The sequence below is a fragment of the Peromyscus leucopus genome, chromosome 18 (assembly GCF_004664715.2).
Source record: "Peromyscus leucopus breed LL Stock chromosome 18, UCI_PerLeu_2.1, whole genome shotgun sequence".
NCBI classification, from domain to species: Eukaryota; Metazoa; Chordata; class Mammalia; order Rodentia; family Cricetidae; genus Peromyscus; species Peromyscus leucopus.
In genome coordinates, this window is record NC_051078.1 from 35,749,999 (window position 1) to 35,772,102 (window position 22,104).

A 22,104-nucleotide genomic window follows, 5' to 3' on the forward strand; every position below is an offset into this window, starting at 1 on the left:
ACCACTCTGTCCCCAAAATGGCTGGAAGGAATATGACCTTAGAGAGCTTCCTAATGCTGCAACCCTTTAATACAGTTCCTCATGTTGTGGTGACCCCCAACCATAAAATTATTCTGTTGCTACTTCATAACTGTCATTTTGCTACTGTTATCAATCATAATGTAAATCTATTTTCAGATGGTCTTAGGCAACCCACAGATTGAGAACTGCTGCTATAAAGGAAAGCTGGCACACAGAAAAACGTATTTGCTTACTAGCTGTTCAGTGATGTATCTCTTATTGGCAACAAGTCTTAGTTTGCTGCTATCAGTAGTGCCTTTAGTAAATTATTTACAACCTAAACTATTCATTTTTTGTTGGAACAACTTAGAATGTAGGTGTCCATGTTGAAATCTGAAATATTTATTTAATAAGAAATCTTAAGTTTCTGTTCATCGTTTGGGTTTTGTTTTTTCAAGACCTTTTTTTCCCCCCTTGAAGATTAATTTTAGATTCAGGACAAAATCGAGTGGGAAAGTACTACAGCTCTCCCGTGTGCCATCCCCAACACATGCTAAAGCTTAGGTCCGATATTTTTACTTTGTAGGTGACCGTTACAAACAGTATAGCTTTGTGTTTTGTACCCCTAAAAATTAGGTACTGCAGTGTGTTGAGCAATCCTCTTTAATCCCAGCACTCAGGCAGAGGCTGGTGGATCTCTGTAAATTCAAGGCCAACCTGGTCTACAGAGCGAGTTCCAAGACAGCCAGGGCTACACAGAGAAACCCTGTCTCAAACAAAAACAAAAACCCACAAAGAAAAAACAATCCTCAAAATTAAAGGCTAGACTCGGCACCTTTACCACATGAATCTTTAATGAGGTATATTTAACCGACAGTTTGCATAGGTGTTGGTAAGTGAACATTTCCAGGCCTAGCCATGTAATGCTCCAGCTGTATTTTTGGAACAAAAGATTTGTCTGCAAGGGCTCTCCTCCCAGTGGTAACGGAGCTCGAGAGCTTCCACACTGTCTGGAGGTTGGTGGCGCCCCTTTCTGAGTAAGGGAAGCTAGCAGCACCAGGGCTTTCTGTGTAACACAGCAAAAGAAATCTCGTGCTTTAAAGAAATCTCTTGCTTTAATAAAATTCAAGTTTCGATAGTGTTTTTAAAGAGGTTACCCTGGCCCTAAGGACCTCCCCAGGAGATCCTTAGCAAGAATAAAAGATTCAGGCTTAGGTTACTTAGGAAAAAAGTGAGGTCCTGAGTCCTGGGTGTAACAACCCAGTTGGTGATCTTGAACAGTTCTCTTCTGCCCTGTGCATTTCTCCCCCTCTTTAAGACTTTTTATTCCTTTGAACTAAAAATCTCAAGCATTTAAGAGATCTAATGTAATTTAACATAAAATCAACTCATTCTCAAGATAAACTACATTTGTATACCATAATATGTTGGCTTGCTAAATTCAGATATTTGTGACTGCTTTATTAGAACTGTGTTTCATTGCCCATAGTTCCAAAGTTCATTTAAGTACACCGTTTGTAAACCTGCCGTGTTCATTAAGAGTTCATGCTCTATAAAGAACAGTATGGAAGCAGTAAATTGTGAGTGAAATACCAGTAACCACATTAAATCTATTCTGAGCCTTGTGCAGGTAGGTGATACTTGGATATTTCACTTCCAATCTCTGTTTACCTTCAAGGGGGCAGAAGTGGAGTCATATACCAATGGCTTTCTTATTTTAGTATGTCTCTGCAGAACATATCCTTCCCATGTATTTAGAATGTGTATAGAAAATAGCTACAAAAGTTAAATAAGTAACAATATATATAGAATGATGCCACCTGAATTTCTTTAGTAGATTGCACATATTCATGATTTGAGGCAATTAAGACATCAAAATGTAAGAGGTAATAATAGCCTGAGGTAAACACTAAAAGTATAAAACTCAAATAATTGAAAAATGTTTAGTTGGCCTACAGTTGATATACATATAGTTTGTTTAAAAAAAAAAAAACCAAACAAAACCTTTGTAGTTAAATACAAAATGTCTAAACGTAGCATGCACTGATCATAATTAAAAAATAAAAACAATGAAGCTCTGCGTCATAAGTCAGCCCATTTAAAAAGTATATATACACAAATAACAAGAGCCCACTGTGGATCAGCTAAGGACTTCATTAGAGGAGGCGTCGCTTTCTTCACTGGGGTGCTGGCTATTGGACAAGAGCTCGGGAGGCAGGAGTTTCGAATGTCCATTCTCAATAACTCGCTGAGTATAAAATAAGATATACGCTTGGGCCTTTCGCACTTCGTCCATAGTGCACATGCTGAGCTTGGAATCATTGCAGTGTACCCAGAACCCTAGAGTGAAGCAAAGAAACCGGATGTTTGTAAAAGAATTTCAAAAGTTTCTACTACAAAAGCCTGTTTAACTGGAAATGGAGCTTCCTGAAGGAAAGGTAATGGCTGGTTCATTTTCTTTGCAATGGGAAAGTGTTACTCTAGAATTCTTTTTTTATTAGTTGGGAGTTAGAGAATCTGACGAGTGTATCTGACATCCTCTGTTCCCAATGGAAATACTAGGTAATTCATGCTTCAGGCACTTACTAAAGTACAGTATACTCCTAGTAAGTAGCTTAACAGAGTCCTCTGCAGAAGAGCTAGGCTTTTTGCTCGGCACCGCTAGGGTGTGTGCATGCACATGTGTTCATTTTTCAGAAGTAAAAGGCGAAGCCTCAGTCCAGTCACCTCTGCTAGGACTCAGCCACTCCAGGAGGGACCCAGAGAACGAGTCAGAAGGATTTTGCATGTTAAAGTTGAATATCTATGTGAACCCATGAACATGGGAAGTACGACTTTGAGAAAAACTGGCCAGTGCTGGGCCTGGTGGCGCAGGCCTTTAATCCCAGAACTTGGGAGGTAGAGGCCGAGGGGATCTCTGAGTTTGAGGCCAGCCTGGGCTACAGATTGAGTACCAGGACAGGTAGGTCTACCGAGAAACCCTGTCTCAAAACAAAAAAAAATTCCTCATCACTCAGGAGGTGGGGCAGGCACATCTTTTGAATGCAAGGCTAACTTGGTATAACAAATTCCAGAGTAGCCAGAGTTACACAGAGTTTGTCTCAAAGTATTCCAAACCTGTAGAATCTTTTCAGTGCCCCTGCCCCCAATAATCCAGCAGCACTGACTGCAGAAAACCTCTGTCTAGAAAGAAGGCAAGTGGTCAGGTGACTCAGAAATTGCTAAGAACCTAAGCACAAGCTTCCAAGTCTAACCCAAGATAGTTTTTCTTGGCTATACCTCCTTCAGAATTGTAGCAGTAGGCAGTGTAGTGTCCTGAGCCAAATCCTTTCCCATGGTGGATTACTACAGCAGATAAATTATAGATAAAGCATTCTGGTCTGAGCGCTTTCAGGGTCTCCCTGCAGCAAAAGGGCTCCATGTTTAAGGTTTCCTCAAAGACAACATGAACACCAATCTTCTCTCGGTTATTACGTCCTGACCATCTGGGAACAAACCAAAGTGAAACAGTCAGGAGGAGAAAGCTCTTGCCATGTATCAGGTCTAGACAGCTTTAACAGGGGATCCTGGAGACCATGGAATACGAAGATTGTATAGAACGTGCCCTTTCGATGCTGAGTTGGCTGTATTTAGGCTTACTTTGCAAAAAAAGTCAAGATTGCTTCATTCGTTTACGAATGCATATGTCTAGTGCTGGGAATCACGCCGGGGCCTTGGACTTGCTAGGCAAGCATTAACCACTGCTTTATTCTGAGCCTTTCCATCATCAGTCTTGTTGCCGTATGGCTTGGGGTTTTGTTTTGTCTTTGTTGTTCCAGACAGGATCTCATGTAGTCAAAGTGACCTTGAACTCCCGAATGTGTTGCTTCTACCTCCTAAGTGGGATTATAGGCTTAAAATATAGAAATAAAACTTGGAAAATTATAGCCCTATGAGTTTTAAATTATGTCTGTGTATGAAAGGGACATCTCAAGTGGAGGAGGTATAGTTAATCTAATCTTTCTTTGATGGGTAGGATTGAGGAAAGAAAAACACGGATATATTTTAAGTCCTAAGAACTCTGTGAGTCTCTGCATAATGTTACTTTCTCAGTGTGTCCCCTTACTGACTAAGCACAGCAAGCAGCATTTCATCACTGACATACTATTGGGTGGTACAAAAGGGGAAAAATCACAATAAAGATTTTTATTAGAGACTAATCTGATGTCAGGCAATGGTGGCACCCACCTTTAATCCCAGCACTTGGGAGCAGAGGCAGGCAGAGCTCTGAGTTCAAGGCCAGCCTGCTGTAGAGCGAGTTCCAGGACAGCTGGGGCTACACAGAGAAACCCTGCCTCAAGAGAAAAGGAGAAACTAACCGGGTTTGGGGTACTGTGGAGATAAAATGCGTTATTGAAAGTACTAAAACACAAAGTTCAGACAGTGGCAGGTAGAAAGGGAAGAGGATTATAGACTGGTTTTAGAAGAAGTAGAGTGTAGTGTAAAATGGGGCAGAAGTAAAGGCGAGCCATGCAAATTCTCTGTCTGCTGGACCAGAAAGTCAAATTCCACTGTGTGTGGTGCTTAGTGGTTTTCCTCACATTTCCTCATACAGACCTCCCTTGGGATCTCTGAAATGGTGAGGAGTCAGTCCTTTATCTACTCTTCAGTAGCCATGGAGACTGCGGAGGATGTTGAGACTTTCAGTGGAAGAAAAGGGAGGATGGCTGAAAGTTGCTGATTACTGCTGCTGGCCATCAGTACCTTAAATAATGTCTATATAATGGAGCGTCCACATTGCTTAAGACAAACATTCCTGCAGTGGTGTGTCTGGGAAAGGTATATGTGCTGGCTAGTTTATTTCAATCACAAGCTATAGTCATCTGAGTGTAGGGACCTCAACTGAGAAATTGTCTCCATAAAATCAGGCCACAGGCAAGCCTGTGGAGCATCTTAATTAGTGGTTGATGTGGGAGGACCCAGCCCATTGTGGGTAAGGCCATCCCTGGGTAGGTGGTCCCGGGGTATGTAGGAAAGCAGGCTGAGCAAGACATGAGCAAGCCAGTAAGCAGCACCCCTCCATGGCCTCTGCATCAGCCTCTACCGCCAGGTCCTGCCCTGTGTGAGATCCTGTCCTGCTTTCCTTCAGTTGTGAACAGCCATGTGAAAATGTAAGCCCTTTCCTCCCCAAGTTGCTTTTCGTCATGGTATTTTCATCACAGCGATATTAACCCTAATAAAGACAGTAAGATTCACTTTTCCCTTTACAAATGCCCCTTCCATCCTCATCCATATCTAAAGATGCCCTTTGTGGTAACTGATGAACTCAGATGTATGCCTGAGATCCACCAGCAGAGTACCCTTACCTTAGATTCCTTACTCTGAGCTTATGGGACCCCAACTGAAAATTAAATTCTTTTTACTGATGTACTTTTGTTGGATATCGGTTGTTTTTTTGTTGTTGTTTTTTTTTTTTCCTGTTAATGGTGCCTTTTTATATATGTGGCTACTTAGTAATTCATTCCAGTGCATCATAATTACTTTGTATTTGCACTGCCCATATAGAAAATGATTTTAAGAGCTGACAAGATGGCTCAGTGTAGGTATGAACGCCCACTGCCAAATCTGATGGCTCAAGTTCAGTCCCCACATAGAACAGCCTCACACAAGTTGTCACACAAGTTGACCTCCACATGTACACTACAACATATACCCACCCCACCCCCAAAAACAAAATGTCAAGAAAATTTTAAGACAAAAATCATAATTTAGCTTGTAATTTGGCTTATTTTCATTGCCTTTTGAATACAAGTACGATACTGGCATTTTTATGGGATCTTTATAAAGTGTGACTTCACCAACTAACATTTTTCTGGGTCCCACTGTTTTCTAATACAGCAGGTACGGTGGCATTTAATAGCAGAGCTGGGGCGTGGGGAATCTCTAAGTTTGAGGCTAGCCTGGTCTATGCAGCAGCTGCCAGCAAGGGCTACACAGTGAGACCTTGCCTTTAAAAAAAGGAGGGTAGGCCGGGCAGTGGTGGCGCACGCCTTTAATCCCAGCACTCGGGAGGCAGAGCCAGGCGGATCACTTGTGAGTTCGAGGCCAGCCTGGGCTACCAAGTGAGTTCCAGGAAAGGTGCAAAGCTACACAGAGAAACCCTGTCTCGAAAAACAAAAAACAAAAAAAAAAGGAGGGTATGCTCTTCTATTATTTTTATTTCATGGGCATTGGTGTTTCGCTTGCATGTATGCCTGTGTGAGGGTGTCAGATCCCCTGGAACTGGAGTTACAGATTGTTGTGAGCTGCCATGTGGGTGCTGGGAGTTGAACCTGTGTCCTCTGGAAGAGCCCCAATGCTCTTAACCGCTGAACCATTTCTCAGTCTTCATTGCTCATACTATTAAATCACCTTGTTTTCATTCCTCATTATTTTATGCACAATTGCAGGGCTCATATTATTCTCTAAGACTCTTATTGTATGCCCTACTCTTTCCTCCATGCCTGTCTTTGGCTCAAGTGAGTCTCCCGAATGAATATACCTTCACTTAGATACTTGATACTTCCGGGCATACCGTATGAAGCACATTCTGGGCCTTGAGATACAGGGTTAACGGGGAGTCTGTATGAAGCACAATACTAGGCCTTGATATAAGGCCTTAAAAGGGGCAGGGGGACATGATTGAGCTGCCAAGAGCAGCTATGGGAGGAAAGACCAGTTGTCCCAGGTGGAGCTGTAGAAGCACCAGAGGATAGGGAATGGGGTGGGAGGGAAGGGGGAGGGCGGGGTGAGCCACTGAAGCTGCAGGTGGTGGGCACCCTGATACATGAAGGGCAGACAGGGGACCACTCCAAGAAGCGGGTGTCCAGTCAGTGCACATGCCAACATTCCTCTGCCTGGAGAGAAGCACGGAAGAATGCAGTGCCTGGCTCAGAAAGAGAGGGCAGCCATGCTAGTGAAGCCCCTCCAAGCCAGCAGGGCCCATGCCACAGTCTAAAGGGTCCGGAGGACCACTAAAGTCCCCTCTACCACCAGATTGTCAATGGCAGCACAACTTGGTGGCGGCTTCCAGGAGCCGGTGTCACTGTCCCCTAGTGGCCTGCTGAGGCCTCTGGAGGGATGTACTGGCGGCAAGAGGAAGCCCTCTCCAGCAGTCCGGCCGGTTTTTAAGGCGGGTGGTGGTCATTACTGAGCCTCTGTTCACTTGGTAGGGGAGGAACAGGCTGCTCGGCTTTAGGCAGCGATTTACCATGTGTTGGGGGCCGGTAAACAGTAGATAATTTCACTCCTGTAATGCTGTACTTGAATTTAAGAAATTAATATTTGAGCAGAGGGGGGTTTTGAGGCAGGGTTTCACTATGTAGCCCTGGCTGCCCTGGATCTCACTCTAGACCAGGCTGGCCTTGAACTCACAGAGGTCTGCCTGTCTCTGCCTCCCAAGGGCTGGGATCAAAGGTGGTGTACCACTACACTTGGCTTTTTAAGGTTTTAAACAACATCTTATTTTGGGTGTCCATTTTGGGAGATGTTACAGTGTGGGAGTGAAGGTCAGAGGACACTTTGTGGGCCCAGTTCTCTCCACCATGGGCAGGGTCCAGTGGATTCAACTTGGGTCAAACATGGTGGCAGGTGTTTGACCCCCCTCAGCAGCCCCCCCAAACTGCTATATCTTTATCAATATATTCTAAGCAACTGGGTAAAGTACACACATTATAAGTTACATTTTTAAAAAGTACTTCTGAATATTAAACAAAAAATATATTAAATTCACATGGAGCAAGTCACTGCTGAGATATGTGATATACCCTGTAAGCTGGGTACTAAGGAGAAGGATACTTAATTTGAGGCCAACCTGGGGTACATTACAGAGCAAGCTCCAGGCTACCCTGGCTCTGGCTCAGAAAAACAGTAATAAAGCCGGGTGATAGTGGCATGGGCCTTTAATCCCAGCACTCGGGAGGTAGAGGCAGTGGAACTCTGGCAGAGGCCAGCCTGGGCTACAGAGTTTCAGGACAATCAGGGCTGCTACACAGAGAAAAACTGCCTCAAAAAACCAAAAAGAAGAAAACAAACAAACAAAAACCCTAAAAAAGTAATAACTAAGTTATTGAACATGGATGGTGTGTGCTGTTGAAAGCTAAAGGCAGTAACTACATTTTTTGAAGGATGTCATCCGTTAGCCAAGTATGTATGTAGTGGTCACATTTAATCCGTCATATGTACACATTCAGTTCTGAAGCAGCCTAAGCAGAAGGGATGACCAGACACTCATGGAACCGGCATCACCGACCTGAACCGTTTGAGGTGTAGTCTGAGGACCTGAGGCAGGTGGCAGATCATCAGCTGTTTCTGGGCTTCTGTGAGTACAACTGGTTTCGACGAAAACTTTCTACGCTTTGCTAAAATACAAAAGAAAAAAAACCAGTTTCACAAATACAAGGAAAACGTGAGTAAACTCTTTCATAGAACTCAGCCACTCTGTTACGGCCATAGCATTATGCTAGAGATGAGCATAGGCTGTGACCCCAAGTGGTGCTTGATTTAAAACAAACATCCGATGAGTAGTCAAGTTAGACATGAGGGTAAGCATGGACTTGATGATAATCCTGTAAGGGGCTGGAGAGATGGCTCAGCAGACCTTGCTTTACAGTAACTCCAGACTCAGTTCCCCGGACCCACATGGAGAGACTCCCAGCTGCCCGCAACCGCAGTTCCAGGGAATGCCACACCCTCTTCTGCACATGTGGTACACCTACATACATACAGGCAAAACACGCATGCACACACATAAAAACAGTACACTGCTATCCATTTAAAAGTAGATTTGACTGTGCCCACTAACAGGAGAAAGTGTTCCCCTACACACACGTTAAGATATACTTTCCAAACTTTTAAAAAACGTCAGTTCATTTAGCTTTAGCTAGTCAAGTCCCCAGGCACATGGGTGTGCACTGCCCAGAGTATTCCTTCATGGTCTCCGCTTCACCCTGGTCCTGGTGGTGTAGCCGGGGGCCTCCCAACTCAGTGTCACGCTCTTTTAACAAGTACAGCTCAGGACTCTCGTCCCTTCTGCCTCTCTACGCAGGGACTGTGCCCTGGACTCGGCTAGGCCATCTTCTCCAGAGCTCTGCTTGCTGGTCAGCAGCTGACCCTGGGCTTAGAGAACAGCTCAGACCATGCCAAGGGCAACGGTGTCCTCAGGTCCGCTCTGGGCCGGTTCCACTGGCTGCTAGAAGCTCTTCCTCGAGGTAGGCAGCTGCTGCTAAATGCTGTCTCTCCTTTGGGATTGTACATGAACGGCTGCAGGGTAGCCGGCCTCTGGCTTGTAAACTTCACCTTCATGTGCTAACGCAGCTTTCCCAGGCTGCACTTGTTAGCCTCAAATACATACGCCATTTAGTACAAGACCGCATTCTCCATTTATGATACTGTCTATCCCAAAATTCCGTGAGGAGGGTATTTGGGACATTTTACTTTTAAATTCACCATACCAAATCTTACAAAGGCCCGTTTCTCTCTCAAATCTCGTAACTCTTAGGCCATGTTATAACAGAGTTCACAGTACGACAGCACTCAGAACAAACTGTGACTTTAAATGGTCTAGAAAACAATCAGTGTGGCGTCTCTTCAGCCCTGGAAAGTGTCTCTTTCCTAGGAAGTTAACATCGGTCTGGGAATGTGGCTACAGTGTGAAGATACCTGCCCGGTATCCAGATCCCCAGCACTGTTGGGGGTGGTGGAAGGATCTCAAGCTCTAGCATCATTTTTTGACACATGGAAATCATATTTTTAAAGTGTATTGCTGAGCCGGGCGGTGGTAGCACACGCCTTTAGTCCCAGCACTGGGAGGCAGAGGCAGGCGGATCTCTGTGATTTCGAGGCCAGCCTGGTCTACAGAGTGAGATCCAGGACAGGCACCAAAGCTACACAGAGAAACCCTGTCTCGAAAAACAAAAACAAAAAAACCTCACAAATTAAATAAATAAGAAAAATAAAATAATTGTTATTCTATGTGTATGGGGCATACAGGGTAAAAAATGCCTGTATGTCTGTACACCACATTACATGCCAGAGGAGGCAAGAGGGCATCAGATCCCTTGAGACTGGAGATAAATTTGAGCTGCCATGTGGGTGCTGGGAATCGAATCCTGGCCCTTTGTAAGAACGCCAGATATTAACCATTAATCCATCTCTCCAGCACTGCAAGAAGAATTTTAATGCCGTCAACAATGGCCGTTGTAAAGTAGAAATGTCTGGTTTCTTTGGTGGAACTGCAAAATTAGCTTTCATAGCTCCTATTTAAGGACTTCCAGCTTCCTCTTTCCCCACTACCAATCCTAAAAAGCTCAGAAGGACTGTCTGTACTCACAGTTACAGTGCTCACACATGTAGATTTTCCCTTCTAACACTTCTGTTTCTGTAAATTTGCCCAGCATATCCGTAACTAGACATGACTGGGAGGCAGCATCTTTCCCATTGCATTGGTATCTCTCTGGAAACTCCAGTGACAAGTCCCAGAACGGTTCCACAGTGTTTGATTTGTTGTCGCATGCAAGACACGTCACCTGCAAAGAGAAATGTGGTTCTGATTTACACTCTTTCTGCCAAAACATTAGAGGTCATTGCCTGTGAACCATTAGAATGATGAATAGCAAGTTTTATAATCTGTCGGGACAGTTAAATATCTTCTTGAAGAAAAAAAAAAAGGTGTAATTATCAGCGCTGAGGAAATGAGGCACTTACTGCCACGCCTGATGAACTGAGTTGGATCCTCAGGACCCAAAGGGTGGAGGGAGAGAATATAGTTCTAAGTTATCCTCTGACGTCCAAACACCACACACACACACACAGACACACACACAGACACAGAGAGAGAGAGAGAGAGAGAGAGAGAGAGAGCGCTGTCGTATTCAACTGTCCTTAAACTCATTACAAATGATGGGCTTCAATTACTGGCCCTTCAATAATCAGGGCAGGATGTGGTGGCACACCCTTAATCCCAGCCATGGCTCTCTAAAGCTTGAGGTCACCCAGGTCTGTATAGTGAATTCCAGGCCAGCTAATACTACATGTCCAGACCCTGTCTCAAAAAACCAAACAGCCGGGCGGTGGTGGTGCATGCCTTTAATCCCAGCACTCGGGAGGCAGAGGCCAGCCTGGACTACAGAACAAGTTCCAGAACAGCCAGGGCTACATACAGAGAAACCCTGTCTCGAAAAACAAAAACAAAAACAAAAAATCTCCAACATTAGTCAAGTCTAGGATTTAGGGGAAAAATATAAAAGACCCATTTAACAGCATTATATATGTACATATATAATATAGTTACATGCATTTAATGTAGCTGTGTCATTAGACTTGAGATTTATCACCTTCTCCTTCCTGATCTTTCATCCTCTTGTTTGTTTGAGAGGGACAGTGACTCACTCTCTAGCCTAGGCTAGCCTGGAGCTCTCTGTGAAACCTAGGCTAGGCTGGCCTAGATTAGGTCCTCAGCACATGAGAAAACAAAACCCAGTCAAAATATAAAAAACAAGAAGCAGTTGGGAAAATAGTTCAATCTCATGAAGATCTGAGTCCCATACCCAGAACTCCCCGCTCCCCAATGCACACGCCTGCAAAAACAGGAGTCTGACAACGAGAGGCAGTTAGTGATCGGGATACTTAATGCTACCAACCCAGCACAGAAGCAGTTAAGACATTGGGAGCTGAACGTAGACAACACGAGAGACAGCAGAGCGACTCCTATAAACTACCTTTTCTAGCACACACCCTTCCTAACCACTCCGAGAATGAGATGCTTACACTATAGCCTAGAAAGTGTACCTCATCTCTCCCCCCTCAAAAGCCTTTTTTTTTTCTTCTTCAAGACAGGGTTTCTGTGTTAGCCCCAGCTGTCCTGAAACTTGTTCTGTAGACCGTACTGGCCTCGAACTCACAGAAATCCACCTGCCTCTGCCTCCCAAGTGCTGGGATTAAAGGTGGGTGCCACCAGCACCAGGCTCAAAAGGCTTTTTAATTCCACGAATACAGCTACTTCCAGTGATTCGCAGAAAGCTGTGTGTGAATGGATGACTTCACACATTCATAAAAGCAATCGGTTTTGACCTGAAATTTTTTTTTAACACACTAGATACATACAGAATATCCCACTGTAGGCTGCACCCTAAAATAATTTCCTCTGATGATAAAATACAGTAAGAAATCCAGGGGCTGGAGAGATGGCTCAGAGGTTAAGAGCACTGACTGCTCTTCCTGAGGTCCTGAGTTCAATTCCCAGCAACCACATGGTGGTTCACAACCATCTGTAATGGGATCTGGTGCCCTCTTCTGGCCTGCAGGCAGAACACTGCATACATAATAAATAAATCTTAAAAAAGAAAAAGAAAAAAATCCATACCTGACTAAGAAGTTGTCCGTGAAAAATGTTGTTGACAACATTCAGAACTTGCTCAATCAGTTTCCTTTGGGAAGTGGGGATGAGAGCCGGGAACCTGGTTCCGGTAGTCTCCAGTTCACGCTGTATTTTATCCAGAAGCTCACAAAGAAACTCCTGAGCATCCTGCTGGGCGTAGCCCCGGAAGGCAGGGATCAGTTTCCACACTGAGTGAAGCATAGCGAAGGGGGACACCAAGGCCCACTCTCCAGACCACATGACTTGGAACAAGGTATGCAATTCATGGCAAAGAGAACTGTACGGGGAACTCGGCTCCCTGGGCTGAATAAGCTCCATGTTTCGACTTTTCGAGGACCCGCCGCTGAGGCCTGAGGATAAACTTGGGTGCCTGGAGCACCCGAAGGCTTTCGCTTTCTCTTGGCCTTCATTCATCGGATGAGCTCCGGCCTCCGGGACGCCGGCCGAGTGCTTACAGGCCCGGGACTTCTCGCTGGCAGCCACAGCCAGCCACTGGTTCAGGTCGAGCTTTAAAAAGCATTGTCGGAAAATGAGCAAATGGCTCAGCACTTGCAGAACAGAGTTCATGTAGCAAGTGTTGCCTAGGTTCCTCAGGCCCGTCACGCCGGGGGTCACCGCTGGCCTCCGTTTGATCAGGGCGTCGCTGGCTTTTTTGAGTCTCCGGTCTTCCGCGGTAGGTGACAGCGCCTTGTCTCTGGCTGCGGCGGCCGTCGGCGGCGGCTGCACCGGGACCATTTCTATGGTGGCGGCCTCGGTGAGACCCTGCAGGCGCAGGCTCTTCCGGGGAGGTGTGCTCTCCAGCTCGGCCTTGGCCTGCGCCTCCCACTCCTGCTGCTGCTGCTGCTGTCGCTTCTTCACCTCTCTCTTCGCCAGCGTCTTCTCCGGAATGGGCTCGGGCCTTTTCCTTCCGACGGCTGAGCGTGCAAACCAGGTCTGAAAGGTTTTCCCCAGGAGCGTCCTGCGCCTGTGCCAGAGGGCAGTGCGCGTCTGACTTTCCTTGCGGGGCAGGGGCTGGACACCGTCGTGCGCCAAGGAAGAATCGTCGCGGGCATCCACAGAGTGTGCAACTCTGCTCCTCTGAGCTACACGGGAGTGATTTTTACTTTTGATTGCACTTAATCGACTTCGTAGTGACTTCAGGTCTCCAGCTGCAGTGTCATTTAGAACATAATCATTACAAAGGTAACAAAAAACATACATGTCATTCACCTGGAACGCGACGGGATGGCTGCTTTCTTCAAAGTGCTTCAGTGCGTGCTCGGCGATGTACCTCCCACAGGCGATGTGGGAGCAGCTGAGGCAGGCCCAGATCGACTCGGTGGTATTGCAGTCCGTGCAGTACCACTTCTGAGGGTTGAAGATGGAGTGATCGCGGGCCAGCTGCAAATGCTCGATGTGTTTGCACTCATCCATCGTTAGTGTTTCTTCAGTCTCTCGGAGAAGAGCATCATCCAAACAGGCCTCTCCTCACAACACCCGGAGCGCCTGGGAACTAGAGCAGAGTCAGGTCAGGACCTAAGCAAAGGGTCCTCTCCTACAGTTCCCAGAACCACCGTGCAGATCGACTCCTGACTCCTACTTCCCTGGCCTGACACGGTGACGGCCGCTGCTCTCCCTCCCCGTCCGTGCTTTGAGTTTCCTCTCTCGCATTTCACTCAGACACAATTCACTTTATTTTCTCCATTGGTCCACCTGAAAGCCTTTCCTTTCCTTTTTTTTTTTTTTTTTTTTAATTTTCTGTCATCATCTAGTGGTAAGAAATTAGTGGCCACTTTTCACTCAATTAGAATATTTTTATCCAACACACTGACAGCAGTTTCCAAAAGTAAGTTCTTTTGATAGATAGATAGATAGATAGATAGATAGATAGATAGATAGATAGATAGGTGATAGATAGACAAATAGACAGATAGATAGATGATAGATAGATAGACAAATAGACAGAAAGATGGATAGATGATAGATAGATAGATGACAGACAGATAGACAGATAGATGATAGATAGATACACAGATAGATGATAGATAGACAGACAGACAGACAGAACGAATATAGGGCTAGCAGTATGAGGGGCTTAAACAAGACAGAGAACACATGGTAGGATTCAGAGGCCTGTAACCACCCATGGCTATAGGCACAGCTCCGTGAGAGGGCGCTTCCCTAGCATGAAATCCCCTGGGTTTGATCTCCAATGCCACACAGCACACAGAGAAAACACAACAGAAAGTCTATTTTAAAAACTGTTGACCATAACGCATTCTTTCATTGACTTAACCAGAGCTGAACACACACTTCAAGATGGAGAGGTGAGTACCTAGTTACAGAACACAAGACCACCACGGCACACCATGCACTAAGTATCCATGGCAAGAGGACCCTGCATCACAATGGGACTTGCAGGGGTCGCCTCCAGGGACCTAGGAAAACTGCAAAAGTAAACTTGATTTCCGGTGCCTCCCAAAACCTCCCTTTGTGGAGAATCTTTTATCAGTCCCAACCCACACATCTCAAATGCCCATTTTAAATTTCATTCTCAGCCAGGCAGTGGTGGTGCACACCTTTAAACCCAGGCAAGTGGATCTCTGTGAGTTCAAGGCCAGCCGGAACTACAGAGCGAGTTCCAGAACAGTCAAAGATGTACAGAGAAACCCTGTCTCAAAATACAATAAATAAATAAATAAATAGATAGATAGATAGATAAATAAATAAAATTTAATTATCTTTCTTCAAATTTTCTTCATGTCTAAAATATGATGAAACTTATAGGAAACATGGGATTCAAAATATATCGTTGCTTGTAAGACATCAATAATTAATATACGTCAATATTCTATATACTTTTATGAACTGATGGAAAAACCTTGAAATCACTACTTTTATTCTATGTATATGGGTGCTTTGCCTGGACATACGGAAGCATTGCCCTGTGCATGCCTGGTGCCTTTGGAGGTCAAAAGAGGGTGTTGGATTCCCTGGAACTAGGGTTATAAGCTCCCATGCGGATGCCAGAAACAACCTCTATCCTCTGCAAGCGAGTGCTCTTAACCACTGAGCCATCTCTCTATCCCTCGGAGTCGATCTGAATTCACCCTCCAGCTATAGTTTAAGGGAAACTTTGCCTTCACCTCATAATACCTCTGGAATCCAGCCACCTATTGCCGATTCTGCCGCCAACCTGATCCGATCCACAGTCACATCTCACCCAGATTACTACAGCGAGGCTCTTAAACGGTCCCCCACTTCTGCACTCCTCACAATCAAAAGTTGACTTTACACACAGGGGCTGAAGGGATGGTGCAGCTGTTAGGAGGACCTGGGTTCGGTCCCCATCACTCCCAACCTGTAACCCGAGTGCCAGAGGATCCAACATCGGCTTCTGGTCTCCCTGGGCACTGCACACAAGTGGTGCTCAGACACACAGGCAAAACACTCACGCACATAAAATTAAATCACATGTTGAATTAAACGTTTACCTCACACAGCAGCTTTTGGCCTTGAGACCCAGATAACCAGAGCCTAAACCTCACACTTCAGATCCCCTTCTCATGCTGAGTCAGCAGGGCCAGAGGGGATGGATGGATAAACAGACAGGCACAGACAGACACACATCTCTTCTACAACCACCCCTGGTACCTGGGTCTTGAAGGATTCTTGGCCTGCATCATTCCCTATGGGTAACATAAGGTCAGGCAAGAAGTCTGTGGAGGAGAACGGCATGCTCATTTCTGGAGGTGACAGGGCAGCCTGTACCCGGACAGCGGACAGGTTTGAAGGTTATGAGGACGTTCAGACTGATGCAGGAGAGCAGTAGGAAGAGGGAAACGGAGTCTAATGAGTGCTTACTAAGCGCTGCACGATCCCATTCAGAAGAGAAGAGTCTCAGGTTCTCTCATACCTACTGTTCTTCAAAAATGGATTGCCTACATAAACGTAGAGAAAGGTCTGCTACCCAGTTCCTGTGAGTTGTCCTCTGACCTCCACATGTACACTGAAGCATGCATGGACCCAAACAAAACGACGAACTTATGAAAAACGAAGGGGGCGGGGCTGGAGAGACGGCCCAGTGGTTGCGAACACTGGTTGTTCTTCCAAAGGACCCAGGTTCAATTCCCAGCACCCACATGGCAGCCTAGAACTACCTGTAACCCCAGTTCTAGGGGAATCAACCCCCTCACAGAGACATATGTGCAGGTTAAACACCAATGCATATAAAATAAGGAAAAATAAAAAATGAAGAGAAGTTAAGAGCACCGGCTGTTCCTAAGACCCGGGTTCGATTCCCTGTCCCTGCACAGTATCTCACAGTCATTTGTATTCTCTATTCTCAGAAAATCCAGTACCTTCTTCTGGCCTCCAAGGGTACCAGGCATGTGGTACACATTTATACATGCAGGCAAAATGCTCACACACATGAGTAATGAATGTTTTGAAACTGAATACAGTGAAGGGCTGGCAGGATGGCTCAGTGGGTAAAGGTGCACGCCACCAAGTCTGAAGAGGACCCGAGTTACATCTCAGGGAGCCACATGGCAGGAGGACAGAGCCTACTCCCACAAACTGGCCTCTGATCTCTACATGTGAACCATAACATACACATATGCTTATACACAAAATAAACAAATAGGGGGCTGGAGAGATGGCTCAGAGGTTAGGAGCTCTGACTGCTCTTCCAGAGGTCCTGGGTTCAATTCCCAGCACCCACATGGCAGCTCTTAACTGTCTATAACTCCAGATCCAGGGAATCTGGCACCTTCACACAGACATACGTGTAGACAAAATACCAATGCACATAAAATAAAAATAAATAATGAAAATAAAAAAGTTTAAAATACAGAGAAAACAGCTACAAATTAGGTCTCTGGAAAAAAAAAAATCAGACAATAAGGTGGGCAGTAGTGGCGCCCGCCTTTAATCCCAACACTCGGGAGGCAGAGGCAGGCGGATCTCTGTGAGTTCGAGGCCGGCCTGGCCTACCAAGTGAGCTCCAGGAAAGGCGCAAAGCTACACAGAGAAACCCTGTCTTGGAAAAAACAAAAACAAAAACAAAAACCAGACAATATTAATTTAAAACATTGAAGAACTAAAAGTTCTATTTATACTCAGAAAAAAAAATTCAGTTTTAGAATTTTTCTTTTCTTTTGGTTTTTGGAGACAGGACCCTCACTATTAAGCTCAGGTTGGCCTTGAACTCTCAATTCTTCGACTCAGCAGCCTTCTAAGTACTGCGATTATAAGTGTGTGCCAGGACAACTAGCTCATTACAGAAAAAACAACCACCAAGTTTGTCTTGAGACAGGGCTTCATGTAGCCCCGGCTGAGCTCAATTTTGCTATCGATCTGAGAATGATCTGAAATTTCTGATCCTCCTGCCTCCGCCTTCTGAGTGCTGTGATTACTCACAGGTATGTTCCACCACACCAGGGTTATAATGTAGTGGGGATGAACTCAGGGCTCTGTGTGTAACAACAGGCAAGCATGCTAACAGCTGGACTACATCCCTAGGCCCATAGGATGAGTGAACGTCTTCTACAATGCTCAGATAAGACTCAATGGAAAAAAGCCTGGGGTTATGACTAGATAATAGCACTACAGATCATTTTTATCAGTTCACGTTTTCAAATTCCTGAAAACAAGCACAGCAGCTGTAGACATCTTAGGAGAACACAGCTCAAGGAGAGCATGTTATGCATGAAGACAGGGTTCTAGGCCGGAAGTGGAGACACACATCTTTAATCCCAGCGGGAGACAGGGGGATCTCTGTGGCTTAAGGCCAGCCTGGTCTACATAGAGTTTCCAGTTCTACTCCAAACTTCTCGACCTCTGTGTTTGCTATTCTGGAATAGACTCCCGGGGCTACCAGCAGATTTGCCTATTTCAACACAGCTGTTCCTTTTCAAACTTTTCTCTGACGTATTAAAGTATGGGAGGGAGTTGTCACAGGAAGATGGTTTTTAAAAGCATCCTCTGGAGTCCAAACGTACGATGTGGCCAAACAAATCATTCAGGGCTCTCGAGCCCACTGTCTGTCAGCTGTGGCTCCAGGCAGGAGAGCAGACTGACTCTCTGGGGGCAGCTACCACTCTGGCCCCTGCTTTCCTCCTCCCTGCTTTTCCCTGGGGTGCACCCCACTCACTGCCTGACAAATCCACATACCTGAGTTGTCCTGCGGTATAAACTAATTCTGGTAGGAATATCAATGATGTTACAGACTTACATCTGTAAAACAGAACATTTCCTGGCAGTTATTAACACAGCTCCCAGGGCCTTTTAACTGTTAATAGTAATTTAAAATAAGAATTGGAAGAAAAAAAAATGGTAGGGGTTATAGGTCAGCAGCAGAGTGCTTGACTAGCAGATTCAAACAAAAAATATTAATAATAAAATGCTATGAATTATAATTCCCTTCCAGTTGACCACTTTTTTCAAAAGTTCCTTCTTAGCCATATCAAGCTTTAATGGATGTCAAGATGCTACGATGAAGCCGGGTACGGTGGTACCTACCTTTAACCCTAGCAGAGACAGGCAGGTCTCTGAATTCAAAGACAGTCAGGTCTCCATAGTGAGTTCCCGGCCAGCCACTACATGTGGAGAGCTTGTCTTCAAACAAACAAAGAAGCCAAACTGTAAGGTCTACCCTCTCCCGTGGGTGTTTGCATCTGAAAAGGGATCGGATCTTTGTAAACTCTAAAGATGTGTGGAATCACAGGTCATAAACACTGTAGCATGGGGGTCCATTTACGCTGTCAACTACTGAAGAAAACAGTGAGTGGTGGACGGCCAAGGGAGGAGCAGGGAGGAAGGCGGGGGCCGGAGAGAATCCAGCCTGCTCTCCTGCCTGCCTGGAGCCACAGCTGAGAGACAGTTAGGTCAAGAGCCCCCAAGGCCCCAAAGATCTAAAAAACGTGAAGAGAGAGGAGGACTCGGCACTTCTTATTTTCCTCTCCAGGGTTCAAAGCCCTTGTTTTCACTTGAGAACCAACGTCCGGAGAGGAGGCATTAATTCTGCTTGGCCCCCAGAGCATCAAATATATGGCTTGGGCATATTCATTTGAAAGAGCTATGACAGAACCAGAAAACTGGCGTCCCTCCCAGATGCTGATAAACTATTCCTTGTGTGTCTATAATAGCATTAAATACTTACGATGCTCTCAGTGAAATATGCTTGTGGGGATTTAAATGATCCGTAGTACTACCATCCTACACCTTTTAAAATATGCCACACAGGACATGAGCGGCCGTTAAATGGCTCTGTAAAACCACATATGCATCTTTAAAGACAGATGTATCTCAACATGCTATAGAAGCTTTTGGTTATTTTCCAGTGTTTAAAGACAATGAATTTTTAATTTGCTCACTGCATTAACTTGCTCAGCTCATGACTCAATGAACAGGGTTCACAGCTAACAAATATACTTGAGAACAAAATATCATAAAGCGTCTTGTAAGAATAATGCAGCCTGAACATGTCTATGTAAGTTCATTTCTTTAGAAGTATTCATGAGGTAGGAGAGATCGCTCCAGAGGACCCGGGGTTCAGTTCCCAGCATCCATATGACAGCTCACAACCTGTAACCCCAGTTCCAGGGGATCTGACGCCCTCTTCTGGCCTCTGAGGGTACCAGGCATGCTACAGCCTGTATAATTACATTCAGGCAAAACAGCCATACACATAAAAAAATATAATTGAAAAAAACAGCTAGGTGTGACTATTTTCATAAAGCAGTTTCATGAATGCGGCCAAGAAAGGTAATTCATATTTGTCCGTCTTGTAGTCAGAAGTCTTTGGAATCCAGTCCACCCTCTTTGGTTTGCTACAGTTCTGTCTGTCGTGTGTGTTCCGGGATTCATCACCAGTCCACAAAGATTGCCAGTCAAGAGTGGTCGTTTCCCTCTAACTTCCTACGGGACTTGGTTGTGCCAGGGGCCAGTGTGAATCTGTGTGTTTACCGGCACACACACTCGTACGTTGCCACCCATTGGCTGGACTCTTCGTCATCAGGGAAGGGCTAGATCTCAAACATTCTCGAACATGGTCTGCTGAGATGGCTCAGCGGTTCAAGTTCTAGCAAGATGACCTGAGTTCCGTTTCCGGAACTCACAGTAGAAGGAGAAAACCAACTTCAGAAAGGTGCCCTTTGACCTTTGCACATGCCTGCAAGAACATGCGCGCACACACACACAAAATAATAAGTAAAATTAAAACCCAAGGGCTTAATAGAACCCCAAGAGTATATAGCAATACTGTTTTAGGCCAGCAAATTCTTCGAGCAATCAAGTAACTTTGATTGAAAATCTGTTTTGTTTTCAGGACAGGGTCTCATTATGTAGCTCTGGCTATCCTAGAACTCACTCACTATGCAGGCCTTGAACTCACAGAGATCCTCCTGCTCCTACCTCCTAAGTGCTGGATTAAAGGCGTGTGCCACCATGCCAGGCCCCTTGACTGCAAATCATCCCCTTTATAACATTTACACCAATGGCCAAAATAGGAAGTCATTGCATCTAGTTCCCCTATACTCTCAATCACGGAATCCTTCTGGACGAAGTAGTCACTCTCCCCCAGGGTCAGTCCTCATCAGTTTCTTCATCTCTTCGTGATATGATCATTTTACTTGTTTGTTTTGAGGGGCTTCCATGGCCGTACCAACCTAAACACGCTTGATCTCATCTGACTCTGGAACTTCCTGTCCTTCAGGTTGCTCTGTAGTTTGTGATGAGCTTCTTGCTCATCATGTGGATGTGCTGCCAAGCTCTGCTTGCCAAGTGCGGACGTACTACATACTACATGCTACATGCTACATACTACATGCCTTTTCCTACAGCTGCACTTGCTCTGTGCACCTTAGTGGTTCCCTACATGGTTGTTTTGAGCAGAGAACTCTAACGAGGGCGTTTTTAGTTCAGTCTGTCTCAAATGAATTTACATTTTTACAGGCTGGAGCCTTTGATGGGAGGCACCTTTCCTACGGTCCCAGGACAAAGGAGCACATGATTTCTGACAAGGATGTCCAAAACACTCACTGAAGACGGCTCTTTAACAAGTGTGCTGGAAGACCTGGACATCCATCCATACAAGAGTGAAGATATGGGGCTGGAGAGATGGCTCAGCAGTTAAGAGCACTGGCTGCTCTTCCAAAGGTCCTGAGTTCAATTCCCAGCAACCACATGGCGGCTCACAACCATCTGTAATGAGATCTGGTGCCCTCTTCTGGTCTGCAGGGACACATGCAGGCAGAATGCTGTATACATAATAAATTAATTTAAAAAAAAGTGAAGCTAGGGGGCTGGAGAGATGGCTCAGAGGTTAAGAGCACTGGCTGCTCTTCAAGTCTGAGTTCATTCTAGCAACACATGGTGGCTCACAACAATCCGTAATAAGATCTGGTGCCCTCTTCTGGTGTGCAGACAGAACACTGTATACATAATAAATAAATAATTCTTTAAAAAAAAATAAATAAATAAATAAAAAGTGAAGCTAGATCCCTTCTGTCTCAGCTTCAAAAAACAACAAAACAAAACAAAAAAACCACTAGAAACAACAACAACAAAAAACCCAAAAAACCTCAACTCTGAAAATGCTTGAAGAAAAAGTAGGGGAAACACTTCAGGATTCAGGTGCAGATAAGACCTTTCTGAAGAGGACTCTGGCCACTTAGGAAATAAGGCCAATTACCACAAACAGGACTCATGAAATCAAAATGCATTTCTAC

General features: G+C 45.2%; 1 protein-coding gene across 4 annotated transcripts in view; it reads right to left on the reverse strand.

Annotated features, from left to right (window-relative positions):
- Positions 1-1,983: 1,983 nt before the first annotated feature.
- Positions 1,984-22,104, reverse strand: part of Usp44 (ubiquitin specific peptidase 44) — a 39,437-nt gene continuing 19,316 nt past the window's right edge. For 3 of the 4 annotated variants that reach the window (XM_028880245.2, XM_037196814.1, XM_037196813.1), the window contains 5 exons: positions 12,380-13,886; positions 10,349-10,544; positions 8,270-8,378; positions 3,280-3,485; positions 1,984-2,340 (listed from right to left, as the gene is read on the reverse strand). In XM_028880245.2, coding sequence (XP_028736078.1) covers positions 2,141-2,340; positions 3,280-3,485; positions 8,270-8,378; positions 10,349-10,544; positions 12,380-13,807 — 2,139 coding nt within the window. In that variant the 5' untranslated portion in view covers positions 13,808-13,886 and the 3' untranslated portion in view covers positions 1,984-2,140. The remainder of the gene's footprint in view (positions 2,341-3,279; positions 3,486-8,269; positions 8,379-10,348; positions 10,545-12,379; positions 13,887-22,104) is intronic. The other variant, XM_037196815.1, reaches the window with a different exon arrangement.